Source organism: Hemicordylus capensis, chromosome 2 (genome assembly GCF_027244095.1).
Source record: "Hemicordylus capensis ecotype Gifberg chromosome 2, rHemCap1.1.pri, whole genome shotgun sequence".
Lineage (NCBI taxonomy): Eukaryota > Metazoa > Chordata > Lepidosauria > Squamata > Cordylidae > Hemicordylus > Hemicordylus capensis.
In genome coordinates this window covers 172,320,268-172,338,849 of record NC_069658.1, presented here as the reverse complement: position 1 = coordinate 172,338,849, position 18,582 = coordinate 172,320,268, and the positions used below count along the sequence as shown (strand labels likewise).

The 18,582-nt window shown below is 44.9% G+C and overlaps 2 protein-coding genes across 5 annotated transcripts in view; one reads left to right on the top strand and one right to left on the bottom strand.

Annotated features, from left to right (window-relative positions):
- Positions 1-1,534: 1,534 nt before the first annotated feature.
- On the bottom strand, positions 1,535-12,340 carry TMED1 (transmembrane p24 trafficking protein 1). The gene is made up of 4 exons (XM_053291817.1): positions 11,801-12,340; positions 10,832-10,929; positions 8,972-9,155; positions 1,535-3,369 (listed from the first exon to the last, which is right to left on the bottom strand). Exons 1-4 carry the CDS (start codon positions 11,996-11,998, stop codon positions 3,151-3,153), a joined length of 699 nt encoding a protein of 232 aa, XP_053147792.1. The 5' UTR covers positions 11,999-12,340; the 3' UTR covers positions 1,535-3,150.
- Positions 11,952-18,582, top strand: part of LOC128343197 (protein HIDE1-like) — a 34,774-nt gene continuing 28,143 nt past the window's right edge. The window contains exon 1 of one of the 4 annotated variants that reach the window (XM_053291814.1): positions 11,952-12,186. Coding sequence is in view for 1 of the 4 variants with exons in the window: in XM_053291811.1 (XP_053147786.1) it covers positions 17,978-18,023 (46 nt within the window). In the remaining 3 variants the exon portion in view is untranslated. Of the gene's footprint in view, positions 12,349-16,065; positions 17,844-17,925; positions 18,024-18,582 lie in introns of those variants that run through there. The other 3 variants (XM_053291813.1, XM_053291812.1, XM_053291811.1) reach the window with 3 other exon arrangements.

Genomic DNA, 18,582 nt, shown 5'->3' with positions numbered 1-18,582 from the left:
CTCCCAACCTTTCTCCTGAACTGCTGTTTCTACTGCAATTTACCAATGGCTGCTAGTTACTTTCAGTCTGTCTCAGTCTTCTGTTTTCTGAGCCAGCCTCTCCTCTTCCCCACTGTGAATGTCAGTTTTCAGCCTTCTCCATTCTGCTGAAAGGGAAATTGACCCTACTTTACTCAAGGGAGAAAAGTATTTGTACATATTATTAGCCAACATGCAAGGGAAATGTGTGTTTCTCAAGAGAGGGTAAAGGAAATCCTCGTTCTTTAAATACACTGAAAGATGGAGGAATTAAACTGTATCAGATGGCTGAGCTTGGCTTTGCAAGTGTTGGTTTAATTTGACAATTGTAGTGGATTTCAGTTTCATTAAGAAAAAGACTTTCAGTTTCATTGAGGAAAAAAACAAGATTACTCACTTTGCTCTGTGTTTTAAGCTGGGGCTTTCAAACTTGGGTCTCCAGATGTTGGACTACAACTACCATTATCCCCAGCCACAATGGCCTTGGCTGTTGTGACTGGTGATGATGGGAAACTGGGAGACGTAGTCCAACATCATCTGAGGACCCAGGTTTGCAAATCCCTGGGTGAAGTAAAGGCCTTCCAGTACCTTAATTCTGTAGCTTAAAGTGCTGTTGTGTGTTATGGTCCTAGTCTAACTACATGTAAACAGTAACATAGCTGCCAGTAGTTCACTCTTAGCAGTGTTGCTTGCTTGCTTCTAACATGCTCCTGATTGGCTCCAGCCAATCTCACAATCTCTATAACCCCAATATAGATCTGCGTAAACAAGTAATGCCAGGCCCCTCTGGGACTTCGCTATTGTAAACCCTCATTTCTGAGGTGGAGAATAGTGGCTTGCCTGGGTAATCTAGTGTGTTCCGGTTGTAGTGAGATTTGACAACAGACTTCAATGTGCTTACTTTTAGTTACAATGTTACACCTGCTCAGTTCAGCACTAGCATAGGAGGTGTTGTACGGAACATATAAGTGACACAGCCAACATATCAGAGCTTTTCCAGCTGCAGAGATAAAAGCTTCGGCAGATAAGGAAAAGAACTGTATAGCCATATGCTGTTTCAAGAAAGATTAGGAGGTCTACATGCCCATACCATGTTATTTTTTGGCACAGCAGCAATTAGGTCATATTACACACACACACACACACACACACACACTTCCTTTGAAATATGCCCATAATGCTGACTGTGCCCATAAATCTGACCATAATGCTGACAAGAGGAAGTGGCCTCTTGGAATACTGGTTTCAGCACTGTATTACCACTTCTGATGCTGGCTAGCCTTATGCTCAAGTTAAAGTCAGCAAGAACACTGATCCTTCAGACAAGTATTGCAGGACTCTGAAGAAAATGTGATATGCTCAGGTGGCACACAGTGTGCTGTAGCCCCCTGAAGCACAGTCTTCCTGTTCTGTATAATTACTATTTCCACAGCAAGTAGCAAGTTGTCGAAAGGGAACTGGATATTACCAGCTATGCTGTAGCTCAAGACCAACAACAGATGCAGGAGATCACAAGTTTATCACAACTCAAAAGACTATTTATTGAACCACAAGACATTGACCTGCATGTTCTTGGACTTAAAAAAAAACAAACTAGCCCTGGGATTTATGCTGTGGCAGGTGAGCAAGCCCAAAGAAAGCTTGAGTATTTTGGTCTATATGCAGCTGTTTCCTGCTGTCGGAGAAAGCCATCTAGTCAGCCCTGGAGTGTAACTGCTTAGATTGACAGGTCAGTGTCTTAAAAAATAGCCAACAGGATATCAAATGGCCATTGCAGCAAATGTATTGTTCAAGTAAATTTAAAATACTGAGGATGTAAAGGAGAAGGTGAAGTATATGAGGCTGTTTGGGGCTGTGCATGCTCATTTTCAGAGAGAAGAGTGAGGCTGCCTACATAGGATGCTGCAATAATGTGTACTATGGAGGGGCTTGTTAAACCATTCCTTTGGCCACAGCTGCTCTTGCAAAGTGCTTTTCTTTCAACCTGTTCACTTCTGGTATTGGAGCACAGCTGGGCAGGGGCAGTGAACTTTGGAGGACAGTCCACTCTGATGATGATGATAATGGAAGGGAGGAGAGTTCAACGCACTCCTTGCACACCCTTTTCGTGCTGAAAACTGTGCCCTTCACCACACAACTTTAGGCGTGATGAGGGGGCAGATCTGTGTTTAAAGATATGCCATGGTCACACACAGCATAGGTCCAAATTATCTATTCAAAGAGCCTCTGATATTCCTGGCCTAGTAAAGAACTTCCGGTTACTCAAGTCTTAACTTGAAGACAAAAACAAGGAGTGGATTCCACCAGACTGCTTCAGCAACTCCTGGACTCTAAGAACAGGAGTTTTGCACAACTGACATTTAAAGATACACAAAGAGTTGGCTTGGAAAGTAAATGGTGCCCCCAAAGGAAGTGACTCCCCACACATTGTCATTTGCTGAATCAGAGTTCTGGATTAGGAGCATATTAATTCTGAATGAGAGCAGTGGCAGCCCTTTACAGCCTTAGCAGACTGCTGACAACTTTTTCAACCATTTTAATACAACTAAGATGAGACCTACTTCTCAGGTAGTCCCACCTACAGAAAGCAGAGCACAGAGCCAAGGAGGGCAAAGATAATGCTACCTGGGAAGCTTCCTCAATGCCCTGAAGTACTACCACACAAAATAGAGAGGAGGAGCTTTGCTACTTTCAGCCAGGTCAGCAATTCTTGTTAAGGCACACATGGATAAAGTCTGTTGCAGAATATCCAGAATAAAGGCCAAGGAGCAAGCTCTGTTACAAGCCATAGTCCTTTTTGGGAGCTCCTTTCACTGTAAACAGAAGTACTTCTGAAATAAATGAGGCATTCAAGTCTGCTGTTCTTACTGTCAGCTGCTTAACATCCGTTTCTTCCACCTCCTCCTGCCCTCAATTTTGCTACCTGGCCCTTCACCACCACGGCCATCACCAAATAAGATACGGGTATTATCTTACTTTGGCTGCAATATTTTGCTTTTTAACCCCTTTAGTAGAGAGACCATGACAGAAATGGCAGCAGCACGGAGCTTTGGCAACATAGATGTTGATACTGGTCTAGATCCCTGGCCCCACAAAAGTAAAAAAGGGTGATGGGGTCAGTTTCTCCTCTTGTTACGTCCAGACTCTTCTCTTGTCCTCAAAAAGGTTTTTCAACATGTATACTTGGAGGAATGAAACCACCAAGAGCACACTAAGGTTGATGGCAGACCAGAAGTTGACCCGGCTCAGGTTGCTTTCCTGCAAATTGCGATCACGGGCTTCAAAGGCTCGCAGCAATGCCTGCATCTGGATGCTTCTCTCCAGGCGGCTCTTCATGGTTTCGATAGATTCCTAGAATTGTGAGCAAGAGGGAGGCTGTTTAGCGATGGTCAGTTTTAGTTTTGGTGGTGGGGTGTGGGGGGAAGGATCATACTGCTAAAACAAGCCCAGAGGAGTCAAGAATGTAAAAAGAGAGAGAAGAAAACACTCTTCAGATATGCCATGGTCACACATAGCATAGGTCCAAATTACAATAATACATAGTATCAATACACTACAATAATACATAGTAGAATAGAGCATAGAAGGCACAACAGCGCAGGCAAGTGAGGGAAGCATCTTTGATGTCAGGTTAAACTCAAAAGGATAGGTCAGAGTCCCCATCCAACATACTCAGGCCCCATGCCTATAATTTTCTATTAAAAACTCATACATTCCATGTGGATCAACACAAAATATCAATTCCACTGCACGTAAGACACACGTGCACACACACACACACACACACACACACCCGCAAGCTATTTGTTCTTGAATATCAATTTCTAGCACGGCTGTAACAACCAAAAAGCTATGCATATACCCATATCCCTGCTGCTCTGAGGCACAGGCAAAAATACCACCATCAACAGTAGGTGTTCCAAAATGAAAGTATTTCCACCTGGAATCAGTGGGCATTCATACACTGTGCCAACAGTGAGATGCTCTATGATAGATCTTTTTATGCTAATCAGTTGCTTGTTAAACTTAAAAAAACCCTAAACATCTTGGCTGGATTTAAAAAAAAATCATGTTGTTGCCTTCACTGTATGCACTCTTTCAAATCTGTGAAAATGCAGATTTCCAATGCCTGGCTAAACCTAAGTTCTTTCCTGAGGGGGCAATCAATAGTTTTTCTCCTTTAAATAAAATACTGAGCCTCTGACTACCCATTAAGAACTTGTTTTCTGCTAGCCACACTTCTGTCTGAAATTGGAACTCACTATTTATAGTCTGTTCTCCAGCAAAAAAATTTCAAAGCAGTTTACACAGCTGACAAGAGAGAGAGGAGGTTCTCTGCTCCAATTGGGCTCAATTTTTTTTCTCTTTTAAAAAAGGAGAAAGAAACACATGCAACATAGATACCAGCAAAAGCCACAGAAAACCCCTGTACCAAGGTTTCTTAACTCTGGTACCAAATACAAAGTAAATTTTAAGGGCTGTGACTATCAGCTACCATTACGACTAAGCCGAAGTTACTAGTCAACCAATTTGTGTATACTATTTTCTCTTTTAGGCTTTTGTGCCCTTTTAGTTAAGAGTAGCAGCAAAGATAAGCCTCTGCCATTATAAGCTTCAAAATTATATTGCTTATAAATATAAAAACTGTTGAACTAGTAACTTGAAACTTTGTGTGTGTGATCTACTTGATGAGGTCTACAAATGTGCCGAATTTCAAGGAGATCTGATAAAAATTGCCACAGCTACAGCGTTAAAAGGTGCTGAAAAGTGACACTTTGATCTTTCTTTCTGCCAAACTTTACAACAGCGTAGCATACATTTCTTTCAAATTTTGGTAGAAATTACTGATGTCAGGCTTGTCTAGGAAGGCAATCCTTTGTTGGGTTGGTAAAGTTCTGACCAGATGTTCAAAAGCTATTTAAGTTGTTTTGCCCCATTAAATTATATGGGTTACAAGTGCAGGCAAAGTTATGCAGAGTGTGACTTGTTTAGGGGAGGATAGAATACCTGGCACCAGCAAAGATGTCCCATGTTGTCCTTTTCCTGTACTGCCTTAGCAAGCATCTGTATTGCTAGGAGAATTCTCTTGTGAGTTGACCCATGACTAGTGTTCCCTCTAATTTTTTTCATCTGTGCACAAAATGATATTTGTTCTGGGCGGCAGTATCAAGGCAGTGTGCGCGCATGTGCAGACAGCGGGCGGGCAAGAAAACTATGGTGGTGGGCAGGCAGCGGAGAAGGCAACACACTCTCTCTCTCTGGCCCACCTGCTTGCCAAAAGGAAAGATGGCCCGCCCCGCCAAGTGGAAGAAAGTGGCCGGCTGGCAGACAGGTGGCAGAGAGGGCGGCACACTCCCTCTCCAGCCTGCCTGCCAGCCAAAATAAAGGATGGCCCAGCCCACCAGGAAAAGTGGCCGGGAGAAGAAGGGGCGGCCAGGCTGACTGGCCGCCAGGGAGAAATTGTGTGGCAGGGAGGACGAAATGGGGGGGGGGACACGAAATGGGGTTGGGGGGGAGAGACAGGGAGAATGAGGGGCACAGATGCTCTGCGCTAGGTCAGCTGGTATATTTAGAATACTCTAAAAACTTAGAAGATGCTAGAGTCACAATTGTCTTCTATAGTCTCTGGTCCAAGTTCTGTTTTTAAAGTCTCAGCTGGCTCACAGAGCACCAGAGGAGAAGGGTGAGAAAGATACAGCTGCAGCAGGTGAAGGGGTCACATGGTACCCCAGGCAGGGAGGCTTGCCCTGGCACTCTAGGGGTGAATGATTTGGAAGTTTCTTACTCTGTATCTGGGGATGTAACAATGAGTTTTCCTGAGTGTAGAATATAGCAAAGCAATGGCGCAGGATGATGCGAGTTGTAGTCCAGCAACATCTGACAACCCAAGTTTGAAAACCCCTGCAATAAGTCTCAGATGCTTCCTATAGCAATAGAGAAACAGGACAAAGTGGGGCATCTTTGCTGGTGCCAGGGCCTCCATCCTCCCCATCTTGATATGCCTCAAAGAACAAGGAAAGGTGTGGGTGTATGGAGAGCAAGTTGTAAGCAAGCACAGTTTGTCACACAGTACATCAATACTGATCACCTGGCACATCTGTTGGCATCAGCTTTAGGTTCCAATTTTCCGGCATTGTGAAGCCCGAGTCAAAATGAGATAGCCTTAACTCTAGTCTGAAACTGTCAGGTTTTTAGCCTACAACTTTCCTTAAGGCTTTCTCTATCAACTTCGCAATGCCTAGACAGATTTGAACCAAATCTGGTACTGTTGTAGGGACACATATGGACCCTTCAACAGCATAGTTTGTGATGATGCAGTTCAGGATGGTGGGAGTGTGAACATTTGAACCTGAAGTGGGCTAACTTGTGAAGATAGTAATCCTCAATTAAGATTAGTGAAAAGAAAGTAGGCAGAATAGTTCTTACTAGAACTTCTTGTTTGAGGAATATACCTGTACTTCTGTTTTTTCTTTATTAAACTAGGTGTTTTGCTTGCAATATTGTTTGCAAGTTTCCCTGGATTTTCTAATTTGCCCCACATTTCCCAAATCTTTTAAAATAGCACTGGCCACACACTAGAACAGTGGTTAGGAACATAGGAAGCTGTCATATACTGAGTCAGACCCATAGGTCTATCTAGCTCTGTATTGTCTACACAAACTGGCAGCGGCTTCTTCAAGGTTGTAGGCAGGAATCTCTCTCAGCCCTATCTTGGAGAAGCCAGGGAGGGAACTTGGAAACTTCTGCTCTTCTCAGAGTGGCTCCATCCCCTGAGGGGAATATCTTACAGTGTTCACACTTCTAGTCTCCCATCCATATGCAACCAGGGTAGACCCTGCTTAGCTAAGGGGACAAGTCAGTTCTTAACATGGGGTCTGTCAGATATTGCTAAACTACAAAACCCAGCATCCCCAGCCACAATTTATTGGCAGACTCCACATTAAGAACCATTGCACTAGAAAGAGGTTTTTGCAGCCTAATCCCACACATGTTTCCTCAGAAGCAAGTCCTAAGAAGTTCAATGGGGTAATCCCAAAGTAAGTATGTATAGGACTACATCCTTAGTGTGTGATGGATAGGTCTGAAAATCTGGAATGATCTCAGAGTTTCCAGTGCCAGACCTAAACCCATTTTACCCAGAATAACTACCTCATTCACTTTTGCTCTGTAAAGGACTTCTGCTAATCATTTGTTTAGAGTAGGGCTGCACAAATTTTGCCCCTCCAACAGATGTTGGACCACAACTCCCATTATACCTGAATAATGGCCACTGTGGCTGGTGGAATTTGTAGACAAGAACAGTTGGAGGGCTAAAGTTGTGCAGCTCTGGTTTAGAATGTGGCACAGACCCTCATGGGCTTTACTGGAAACTGTAAGTCTGACAGTCCTTCATTAATCTATTGGCAAATTAGGCTGGAACATAACTAAGTAGCCAGTTAGATAAAATGCACTTTTGGAACAATTTGGTGACTTTAAGCTCTCCACATTTTCAACTTTTGGAAGCATGCAATAAAGTCTTCAATCTGACGACTATGCACTCTTAATACTTAAAAGCAGCACCCACAGTGAAACACAAAGGAGTAATTAATTTCCCTCTGAGGAATAATTCACACATGCAAGTAGATGACTCAATGTCTTACAGCTGTTCAGTTGCCTTTGAGGCAATTGAACACAGTATGATAGCTTTGTAGGATCCATCTTTTTTACACATCCCTTGATATAATTGCCATTAGTCGTGATAAACATGCATGTGCAAATTAACCCTAAGATGCAGCCCTCCCACTGCTGAACTCTCTCTATAGTGGATATTACCACCTGACCCCATCATTTTCAAGTGCTTCCAAAGAGAGGATCTCTTAGGAGTTCCAGATCAAGAATCCATTTATCTTACATCCCCAAGACATTTAGCAGATGAGTATGCAATCCAATCAGTGGATGGGGGAGCGATTACTGCCAAATATGTATGAGACGGCTTTCTCATAGGGCTAGTTTCTGCATTTCAAGTCCAGTATAAAAAATAGTTGTAGTGCTCATTCCTACGAGACCTGGCAACAGCACTTATCTCCAGTGCTCTCTCTAATGTTTTTCATCTGTGTGTGGAATATGAGTTTTGTTCTAGGTGGATCAAGGCAGTGTGTGCACACATGCATTCAGAATGGGGCCTTCCTGATTCAATCTGAGTGGGATCAGAAGTTAAATGGAACCTGTGAGCACAGGCATGTGCGCACACCTTAGAGAGAACACTGCTCATCTCCCTGCACCAGTGTTCCCTTTAAGATGTGTGCATGCACACAATTTTTTAAATGTCCACTCAGTTAATTTTAGATCCCACTCAGGTTGAATCAGGAAGGCCCCACTCTGAATATACGTGCAAACACACTGCCTTGATATTGCCACCCAGAACAAAACTCATTCTGCACATAGATGGAAAAAATTAGTGAGAACACTGCTCACTGCTTGACTCAAGTGTCAATTGTTGGGATTAACAAGATAGCAGGGGCAAGGGCAGGTCTATTTGGAGTAGAGCCACAAATGTGAACAAAACTCTGCTTCCTCGAGCTATTAGAAAAGCCATACCAGCAATAGTGCTGGAAAGATTTATTCCACCACTGAAAACTTGAATTGATTTGTAATACTTCAACCAGTGGTTTTTAAATTATGAAGCACCATGGGACATTTGGAGATAGGCTGTGAAAATCTATAGGAACATATGGTTGTCAGGCAAAGAGCATTCCTTCTGATTCAGCTACAACCTGGATAGTTTTTGAATGCCTCTGACAACAGACCCTCACAATGGCTGGCCCCACCTCTTTGGGTTCATAATGTTACCTTGTGCATGGTTACAGGATGGTCTTTAAGAGATTCTTGTTCTATTCCTCTTCTAATACCAAGGTTATTAGATTCTAACCCTGGCATTAGAAGGATTCTGTACTCCTCCTATTGCTTTGCCCACCTTAATGTCTTCTATCTTAATGTCCAGCATCTCTTCTGGTTCCGCCACTTCCGCCCAGCTGTTCAAGTCCTCGTCCTCCTGGGGGCTGTCAAAGATCAGTTCAAAGAACACTAGCTTCTCCGAGATAGTGCTGAAGGAGTTGTCGAAGCACAGCTTGTAATCACCTACTTCTGTGGGCTCAACACTGTAGGTAGGCAGGGCAAAAAATCAATAGAGAAGCTGAGCCATGGCAGGGACAACAAAGGTACATTTTTCAGAACTCTCTCTCTCTATTTACATTTTATATCCCGCTCTTCCTCCAAGGAGCCCAGAGCGGTGTACTATATACTTAAGTTTCTCCTCACAACAACCCTGTGAAGTAGGTTGGGCTGAGAGAGAAGTGACTGGCCCAGAGTCACCCAGCAAAAGTATCATGGCTGAATAGGGATTTGAACTCGGGTCTTCCCGGTCATAGTCCAGCACTCTAGCCACTACACCACACACACACAAATATGTATTTATATCTTGTGAACGTCTGTGTTTATATAAAAACACAGATGTTCAGAAGATCCATAAATACTATTTCCGTCTCTACTGCTGTAGAAGTCTGTGACTGGACAAGTTATCCTGTGTACTCTTCCTTATTCCCTTTCACACTTATTTTCAGGTTCTGGGTCAACCCTCAATTCTGTCCTCAGAAGCATGGTTACAGATTAATACAATCATTCCACACTTCAGTGTACATCTTAACATAATGCTAATTCTTCATAATTTAACTAGCCTTCTGTTCACACCATGTGGCTCAATCTGTAGGAGGGCTTTTCGTGTAACTGTACAGTTATAAAAAAATTTCACAGTTTATCAATGTCTTTTTGTTGAAACTAGTTCTAGCAGAGTTTTAAGCAACAACGTGCATTAGACTCACTCTCTTTTTTTAAAAAAAGGGGTGAAGATTTTTGTCCAGGTGTTTCAGCATCATGAACAGGTGGTTTGAATTGTTTGGATGCTTTCATGGTCATTCTGCTACTTCTGCGTTTGATGGGATTTTAACTTCATGCAACCTGGGAGGTTATACTGAAGGGTGGCTAAATAAAAGGAAGAAATTCCACTCTTGTCCCATTCTTCAATTGCCTGAATGTGTAGCCCAGTAGTCTTTGATGTTGCAGCATTTCTGAAACTAAGTGAATGTAAATCTGATCAGTTTTCAGTGGAAGGCCATTGACTCATCTACAAACTGGATAACTATAATATATACTTTAAAATACTAAATGCTTGTCTATGGAAGTATGCCTTTATAGCATGCATATAGCCACGGCTGTCCTTGGGAGGGTGGGCTCAGGACAAAGGTAGGGGGTGTGGGGCCTAAGCAACCAGTGGTGGTGGCGGCGGCGGCAGCACGGAGATGTGAGGCTGTTGCAACAGTTCTGGCAGGGGTAAAGGGTAGGACTGATGAGTTGCATCTTGCTCTCTCTTCCCCACCCTTCTGTAATTGTGTTGTATCTGTGGTGGGACAAGACGACAGAAAGAGATAGCTGCAGCAGGGTGGGAGAGGGAGGGAGATGCACCTGCAGCAGCTTGCCTCCATCAGCATTGCCACTCTTCTCCTCCTCCTCAGCTACCAGCCATTTACCAGCCAGCCTGGCACTGGCCACAGCAAGCCACGCCCCCCCCCGCTTCCTCCTCCCAGTGAGGAGGCTCCCAGCTCAGCCACTTGCCCCAATTCACCACCCGCTAAGGATGGCACTGCGTATAGCATGTGTACATCTAGTCTGAGCCTTACACAGACCAGAAAGACAACTGGCTGTAAATCTGCATGGTGATCTTGTCGCTGTAGGCAGATTTGAGGGATGTTCCTTGGGGCAACAAAGCAACGTTACTCACGTGTGCAGCCCATCTGATCTTCGATATTCATTAACCAGAAGCATGCCTGAAGGGCTCTCCAAGGAGAAGTCAACATCCAGACCAGCCCCTCCAATAACCTGAATGGTATGACAGAGAGAGCCAAATTGGTAAGAGCCAGCAAGATGCAGGGGAAATGGACTGCTTGATGAAACTTACTGGGCAGGCCACTTCAAAACAATTTTATCTCCATCACCACTGGCTACATAAACATTCAAATCAACACTCCAAATCACAGTCAAATAAACAAGGAGTTAGAAGGCCAGCCTGCCAAACACATTCATTTTTGCATTTATATTCTGCTCTTCTTCTGAGGAGCCCAGAATGACTTACATTTGTCCTCACAACAGCCCTGTGAGGTAGGTTAGGCTGAGAGAGAAAAGACCAGCCCAGATTCACCCAGTGAGTCTCATGGCTGAATGAGGATTTGAACTCAGGTCTCCCTGATCTTAGTCCAACAAACTAATCACTACACCACAGTGGTTCTACATAGCCTGGCTTGTATGTTTAATATAATCATTCAACTTAATAATTGGCATGAAAGCCCAGGCAAAAGGGAAACACTTCCTGATTAACTTATATAGAATTGGTTGCCTCAGGCTGTGTGCAACTATAGAATCTTAATAGGGAATAGTCAAGTTCATGGGCTAGCACCGTACATTCCAGAACAAGAGCAACAAGCAAACAGAATTTTGTTACATAGAAGAGTGGTTCCACCTGGAAGAGGCACTTATGAGAATCTAGTCCGTGCTAATACGCATGCAGGAGATGGCTGCTGCGCCCTAATCAACTCGACGCTCTTAGCCACGATCGGAGGCCTACATGACACCTCCATGTCGCCGCGCTGCCCGCGCAATCTACCTCCGAACTCCTGGTAGCGGAGGCAAACCCGAAGCGGCGAGGGCTCTGTCGCCCCTGCCTGGTTGGGGCTAGAGTAGACTGGACTCTCACCTGGTACTCGACCTCCATGGAGCCGTTGCCCGGTGCAGCCTGGTAGAAGCATTCTCTCCGCCCGGCCGGCAGCAGGAAGGTGAACTCGGCGTCTTGCGGCGGCGGCGGCGGCTGGGCAGCGCAAAGGATCCTCTTCCAGGGCGCCCCCAAGAACAATACCAACAGCAATGGCAGCCTGGAGACCGAGGCCGCCGCCATTATCGGGGTCCTCTCTCAGCCGCCCGGAAGGAGATGGCGGCTGGGGTGGGGGATGCCTGCCCGTCAGAGGAAATGACGCCCCACATCTGCGCACGGGGAGGGTGGTGGGCGTGGGAACAATCATCAACACACGGAAATGTGAGGCTAGCCGTGCAACAAGGCAGTTTTGCACGCGGTCTTTCCAGAAGGTGCATGTTATGACTTAAGAGGCGCCAGTCAGGAACTTTGTTCCCATTAGCAATAGGCGCGCCTGTGTGAATGAGCTGCTCGCCTTCCGCTGCAGGAAAGAGTTTTCCAGAAGTCTATCCTGTGCAAGTCTGCTCACTTGAACAGTCGGTGTGTTGACTGAGGTGTGTCAGATCCAGATGGATACTGGACAGAGGTCAAAATACTCAAGGCAGGTCCAACAAGGGTCAGAGGTGCCCCAGGTGAAGCCCTCCCCCGCCCTTGTCGCGTGCCGGGGTGTCCTCTGCTCAGGCGCCCCCGCCCGTATGCCCTGGCCACAGTAGGCAAGAAGGTAGACGGCGACGCCTCCCTTCTGCCTTTCTTGCCACTGCTGCCTCTACCTGCCACTTTGTGGTGGAGATGGCGAGGGCAGGCAGGCCATGGAGAACACTCGCCCGTCCTCCTCGCAGCCGCCACCTCCACTTACTGAAAAAACAGCAGGTGATGTGGAGGCGAGGAGAGTGAGCGGGACGGTGTTCCTCATTGCCTGACCGCGCTCCTCACTGCCGCCACCGAAAGTGGTAGGTGGAGGCAGCGATGAATAGGCCAGGGTGAGTGGGCAAGCAGGCGCCATCGCCTGGCCGCCCTCCTTGCCGGCGGGTAAAGGCAGCGCCGCAACAACCAGGAAGACAGGCACGTGCTCCCATCCTCCTGCGCTTTGCCGCTTGCTGTGGGCCAGCGGGAGCTAGGGAGAGCGGGGTGGATGGTGATGACCCTTGGTCCCATGTGACCCAGTCTGCCTAGTGATGGTAACAGAACAGAATGAGAACTGCTCTGTTGTTAATATTGCTAAGTCTCTTAGCAGTATTAAAAACAAAGCATTTTTAATTCTGTTCTGTTAGCCTAAGAGTGAAGAATTTTGTCAGCACAAAAAAGTAGTTGCTGACACTGCCATTCTAGCTATATTCCTTGGTTCCTGTTTTCAAAAGAATGTGGCTTCAAATACTAATATGTTATATCTTCGGAACAATGAAAGATGTTTATTATTTATTCTATACTGCCTGATACTGTATATGTGTCTCTAGACTGTGTACAAAGTTTAAAAACACATCAAATGTAAATAATATAAAAACAGTTAAAATTCACAAAACAAATAAAACACTCTCCAAAGATAAAAACACACTTTAAAATTTCAGTTAAAAGCCTGAGAAAACAGGTACATCTTGAGGGTCTTCGTAACAACAGAGAAGGAGATGCTCTTATTTCAACAGAGCATATTCCAAAGCCCTGGGGCAGCCACAGAGAAGGCCTGGCCCCTGCTCACCACCAAACAAGCCAGTGGCAACTGTAACTGGACCTCTCCAGATGATCTTAATAGGTGACGGGGTTCATGACTAGTGGTGTGCATGGTTCGGTCCAGCACACTGTTACAGACCTCCGGACCGGTTCAGCGGTCTGGATGGGCGGGGGCCTGTTACTTTAAGCGGGGGGGAGGTAGTACTTCCCCCCCCGCCACTCTTCCCCCTCCGGCGCTGTTCTGTCAGACTGCATCCCAAAAACAGTGGAATGGGCTACAGACTGGAGAAGAGTATTGTAACCCTGAAATATCACTGCCTGGGGATGCCCATATCAGGGGGTAGAGCAATGTAAATAAAGAAATATTTCCAATCATTCCATTTTCAGTCCCCCAAATAGACCAGAATGGCACAACAGGATGAAACAGCCTGGAACAGCACCCCAACTGCCAAACTGCACCCCAAAAACTGCAGAATGGGTTGCAGACACTGAGGAAGAAAACTGTCGCACTGAAATATTTCTGATATTAGACCGATTCAGTGCCAAAAATTGCCCAGAACAGTGCAACTGTCTGAAACATCCCGAAATGGCCCCCAAACTGTCAAGCTGTGTCCCAAAAAACATGGAATGGGCTGCAGACACAGGAGAAGAATATTGTAGCACTGAAATATTTCCAATCTTGAACTTTTGTGAACCCCTTCAGTGTCAAAAATGGACTGTGATTGTGCAACGGTCTGAAACAGACTGGAAATGGCACCTGTCTTTTAACCAATTTCTTGATTCTATGACTAAGTCTATGACTAATTCTATGACTGATTCTATGACTATGATTTCTTCTGTGTGATCCCCACCGCATATTGAGGTCATCTGAGGAGTTAGTCTCCAGTTACCACCACCTCGTCTGGTGGCTACTCAGAGGCTTCTCTATAGCTGCTCTGGGGCTGTGGAATGCGCTCCCTGCAAAAATCTCTAATTTGAATTCTCTACTAGCCTTCAGGTGAGCCCTTAAAACGTATCTGTTTGGCTTGGCTTTCCAGGGTTTTTAAATCAGTTTTAATATTTTAACCCGGTCATTACTGCGATTGTTTAATTGTTGTTTTAAAATGTTTGTAATTGTTAATTGTTGTTATATTGTTGTTTTCATTTTTATTTTAGCTCTTTACTGTTTTAATGGTTTGTTTTAATTGTAAACCGGCCTGAGCCATTTTGGAAGGGTGGTATAAAAATCAAATAAATAAATAAATAAATAAGTGCTATATATGTTTATGAGATATGGATCTATTTACAAATAAGGAATATATGCACTTATATATTTCAAAGATTTACTTAGGAGAGCACCTTCTTTGTCATGAATAGGGACAAGGTCCGGAGGCCCCCCGGTCCGGCACGGGGGGGGCTGTTACTTTAAGTGGGGGGGTGTGGTACTTACCCTCCCCCCCGCCGCTCTTCCCCCTCCGGCGCTGTTCCGTTTAAACATCTTCTTGGGGCGGCAGAGTTCCTCCCTGCCGCCACTGCCCCCGTCGTTATTCCTGAAGGCTTAAAAGAGATGAGCGCTAGCGGTGTGTATGCGCCCTGTGCGGCGCACGCACTCGTCTCTGATGCTGGTGCGGGCGCGGCGCATACGTCACATGACGTATGTGGCTCGCGTGCACCAGCGTCACAAACGAGCACGCGCCGCGCAGGGCGCATGCGCACCACTAGCGTTCGTCTCTTTTAAGCCTGTTTTTGGCATGCAGCTTTATCCACTGTTAATCCACTGTTTTTGGCATGCAGCTTTACTATTAGGGGGCTGTTCCAGGCTTATTCGCATCATTATGACTGTGGAAGTGTTAATAAATCTGTTGTAAGCCACCCAGAGAACAATTTGTTATGGGGTGGCTAATAAAGATGATGATGATGATTGATTGATTGATTGATTATTATTATTTCTTGTTTGCACAGTCAAACAGGTGTTATTGACTGGTTTGTTTTATCCAGACATCGAGTCCTTCCCGAGGACCTGGGATGCCAGAAATTTGTTATCAGTATTGTTGTCATAGGTATTGCCGCAAAATGTAGGCTGTTCCCAGTAAAGTTGTTTTTTGTAGTTGGCTGGTGGTGATTTCTGTGGCCCCTGTGGTGTTGAGGTGCGCTTCAAGATGTTATTAAGATAATATGATGATGATGGATGTGCACCGAATTGCTTCGATGCACATCCACATGCGGTGAGGGGTTCCCTTAAGAGGAGGCAGACAGATCCTACCTGCCTGTTCTCCAAGCCCCCGCCGGCCTGCGGGGGTGGAGGCAGCATGTGCTGCTTGCCCTTCTAAAATGCTGTGCCGCGGTGATGGGATTCCTCATGCAGTGTCAGCACGTAAATGGCGTCGGCATTTTAGAGGGGCAAGCGGCACAAGCTGCCTCTTGCATGAAAGTATTTCCATTGAGACAGTGCCACGGTGGGCTGGCAGGGGCTTGGAGGACGGGCAGGTAGGACCTGCCTGCCTCCTCTTATGGGAACTCCTCGCCCCACACCAAAACGTCTCGGCACCAGGGAGCCAAAGTGTTTCGACGCCTCTCCAAAGAGGCACAGAAATGTTTCAGGCATATCCCTAATTAAGATTTTTTTTTAAGTGCAATAGCCTGGGCTATTACACAGCCAGTGTAGTGCAGTGGTTACAGTGATGGACTAGGCCCGGGGAGACCCAAGTTCAAATCCCCATTCAACCATGAAACTCACTGGCTGACTCTGGGCCAGTCATGTATCTCTCAGCCTAACCTATCTCACAGGGTTGTTGTGAGGATAACTATAACCATGTTCACCACTCTGGGCTCCCTAGAGGAGGAGCGGGATATAAATGTAATCAATCAATCAAAGTTTATTACGGTCTATGACCAGCACAACAAGGGGGGGAAATACAATTAAAATATAAATAATTTTAAAATAATAATTATAATAATAAGTCAACAGTCTAACCCATCAACAATGTTATAACTGAAAGGTTATAGAGCAGCACTAGAATTGTTAATTAAAAACTGACACAATCTTTGAGCTGCTGCACAAAAACCCGCCACTTTCTGAGTAATGGCGGGTATGCTGTCCTCAAGCAGGAAAGCCACTTGTTGGCTAGGCGAATTTCCTGGGAAACGAGCCAGCAGTGGAGATATTAGTTCTAAATGTAAGTCCCTATAAAAGGAGCAATAAAGCAAAACATGTTTGATTGTTTCAACTTCCCCATCGCCACAGGGGCATAGACACTCTGCATAGGGAGTCCCACTGTAGCGACCTTCAAGGACAGCAGAGGGAAGGCATCTACATCTGGCCTGTGTGAAAGCCAACCTATATCTGGGGATGTCTAATTGTTGCAGATAATATAAAGGAGCAACAAGGTACCTTGTGGTATCGTTACAATAGAAACGACTTAGATAAATCTTCCTGCCTCTCCATGTCTAATATTTTCTATTTCACCAATGCACAGGCTTGTGATACTTCCATTTTGAGCAGGGTAAGCGGAAGCAACCCCAATGTTGCCAGTTTAGTAAGTATTCTGCATTCCCAGGAGGCATGAAATGAATCTTGTAATGTGAGAAATACTAAACTAACATGGGAGTGATGGATTTTAATCCAGTAAAAAATCGTAAGTATCCAATATCTAGCCTCCACCTTGACTAGACCTGTCTCCAGTCTCAATCTGGCATTAGAGACACAACGGGGGGTCAAAAGTACAGCTCTAAGAAATATAGATTGAATTCTTTCCACCTGCTGAAAACTAGATAAAGGCCCTAGCTGTGTACCATATGTAAGCTGAGCAAGAGATTTGGCAAGAAAAAGTTTGATAGCAGAGGGTGTAAAACGCCACCCCTTACTCCAAAAAAAACCTGAGAATAGCAGACGCACTCCTTTGAGCATTCTGGGACACATAGGTAGCATGTGGCTTCCTAGAGCCCGAGGCATGGAAGAGGACCCCCAAATAATTGAAGGTAGAAACTTGCTGAATAGGGTGGTCATCAATTTTCCAATTGTGATGTTTAGGTTTTTTACCGATGGCCATGATCTTTGTTTTAGCATAATTAATTTCAAGACAATTTCCTTTAAATAGGAGGCCAATACCCCCAGGGGAATAAATAAATAAATAAATATGCTGTTCCAGTCCATTTTGGGTTCTGATGAGGTTAATAAAGTATAATAATGGAAATATTTCAGTGCTAAAATATTGTTCTCCAGTGACTCTAACATATCTCTCTGATTTAAGGTTCCAGTCTGATTTTTAAGGGGTCATACCAGCCTGTTCTGTTCTGTTCTGTTTTGGCTTTTAGCAGGTCCCTGTATACCCCACCACACCCCGCTTGGAAAAAAGCCTGCTGGTGCCCATGCAGGAAATGTAAATTTCTTCCCATGCACAGACATGTAAGCAATTTCCTCTTTTAATGATGAAACTCCACATTACACAAATACCTTCTTCTTTTTTGTTCTCTCACATGCTGCAAATAATTTGCAATGAGCAGTTGGCTTTTCCCATTTCACCCTTTAAAAGATCCAAGATGTTCCACTGTAACATGGATCTGAAAATTCTCTTTCTTCTAACAGGTACGTTTCCCCTCTCTTTCACCCTGTATAACATGGAGGACTCTTCTGGAAGCTACCCCAAAGAGGAGGAAAGATATTTCAATGGGGGGGGGGAATTTGTATAATATCTTATTACCTCAGTCAGTGATAGATGTGACTGAGATAGATGTGACCAAGTTAGACAATTCCAGAGTCTAATCAGGAACGTTTGTATAGCGTGTATGCTAAGAAACATGGTTTTATGTGTGGTAAAGGTTACACTTATTAAGATTTTAACCTTTGGAGCAGGCGGAGTAGACTTAACTGGGTCATGGGGTGGGGTTCAGGTCAGGGGCGTAACTATAATAGGGCAAGGGGAGACAGTTGTCTGGGGGCCCACTGCCTTGGGGGCCCCCCAGAGGCAAGTCACATGACTGACTCCCCCAGCTGCACACCCTCCCGGGCTTGCTTCAGTTGTATTCATCCTCCGAAATTGATGTGAGTGTTAAGACCTGGAGCTACCAGAACTGCATGTCTTTCTCTAGTACCATTAAATTACTTGCATCGTCCACAATTTACAAAACCTTTAAAAAAATAATTT

Excerpts from the sequence above, each read along its gene's own strand:
- TMED1 (XM_053291817.1), bottom strand. The coding sequence starts at position 11,998 with ATGGCGGCGGCCTCGGTCTCCAGGCTGCCATTGCTGTTGGTATTGTTC. Across the intron at positions 9,156-10,831 it reads AGATCAGATGGGCTGCACAC|TGTTGAGCCCACAGAAGTAG; the intron begins GTGAGTAACGTT and ends GCCTACCTACAG. Across the intron at positions 3,370-8,971 it reads TTAAGATAGAAGACATTAAG|GAATCTATCGAAACCATGAA; the intron begins GTGGGCAAAGCA and ends TCACAATTCTAG.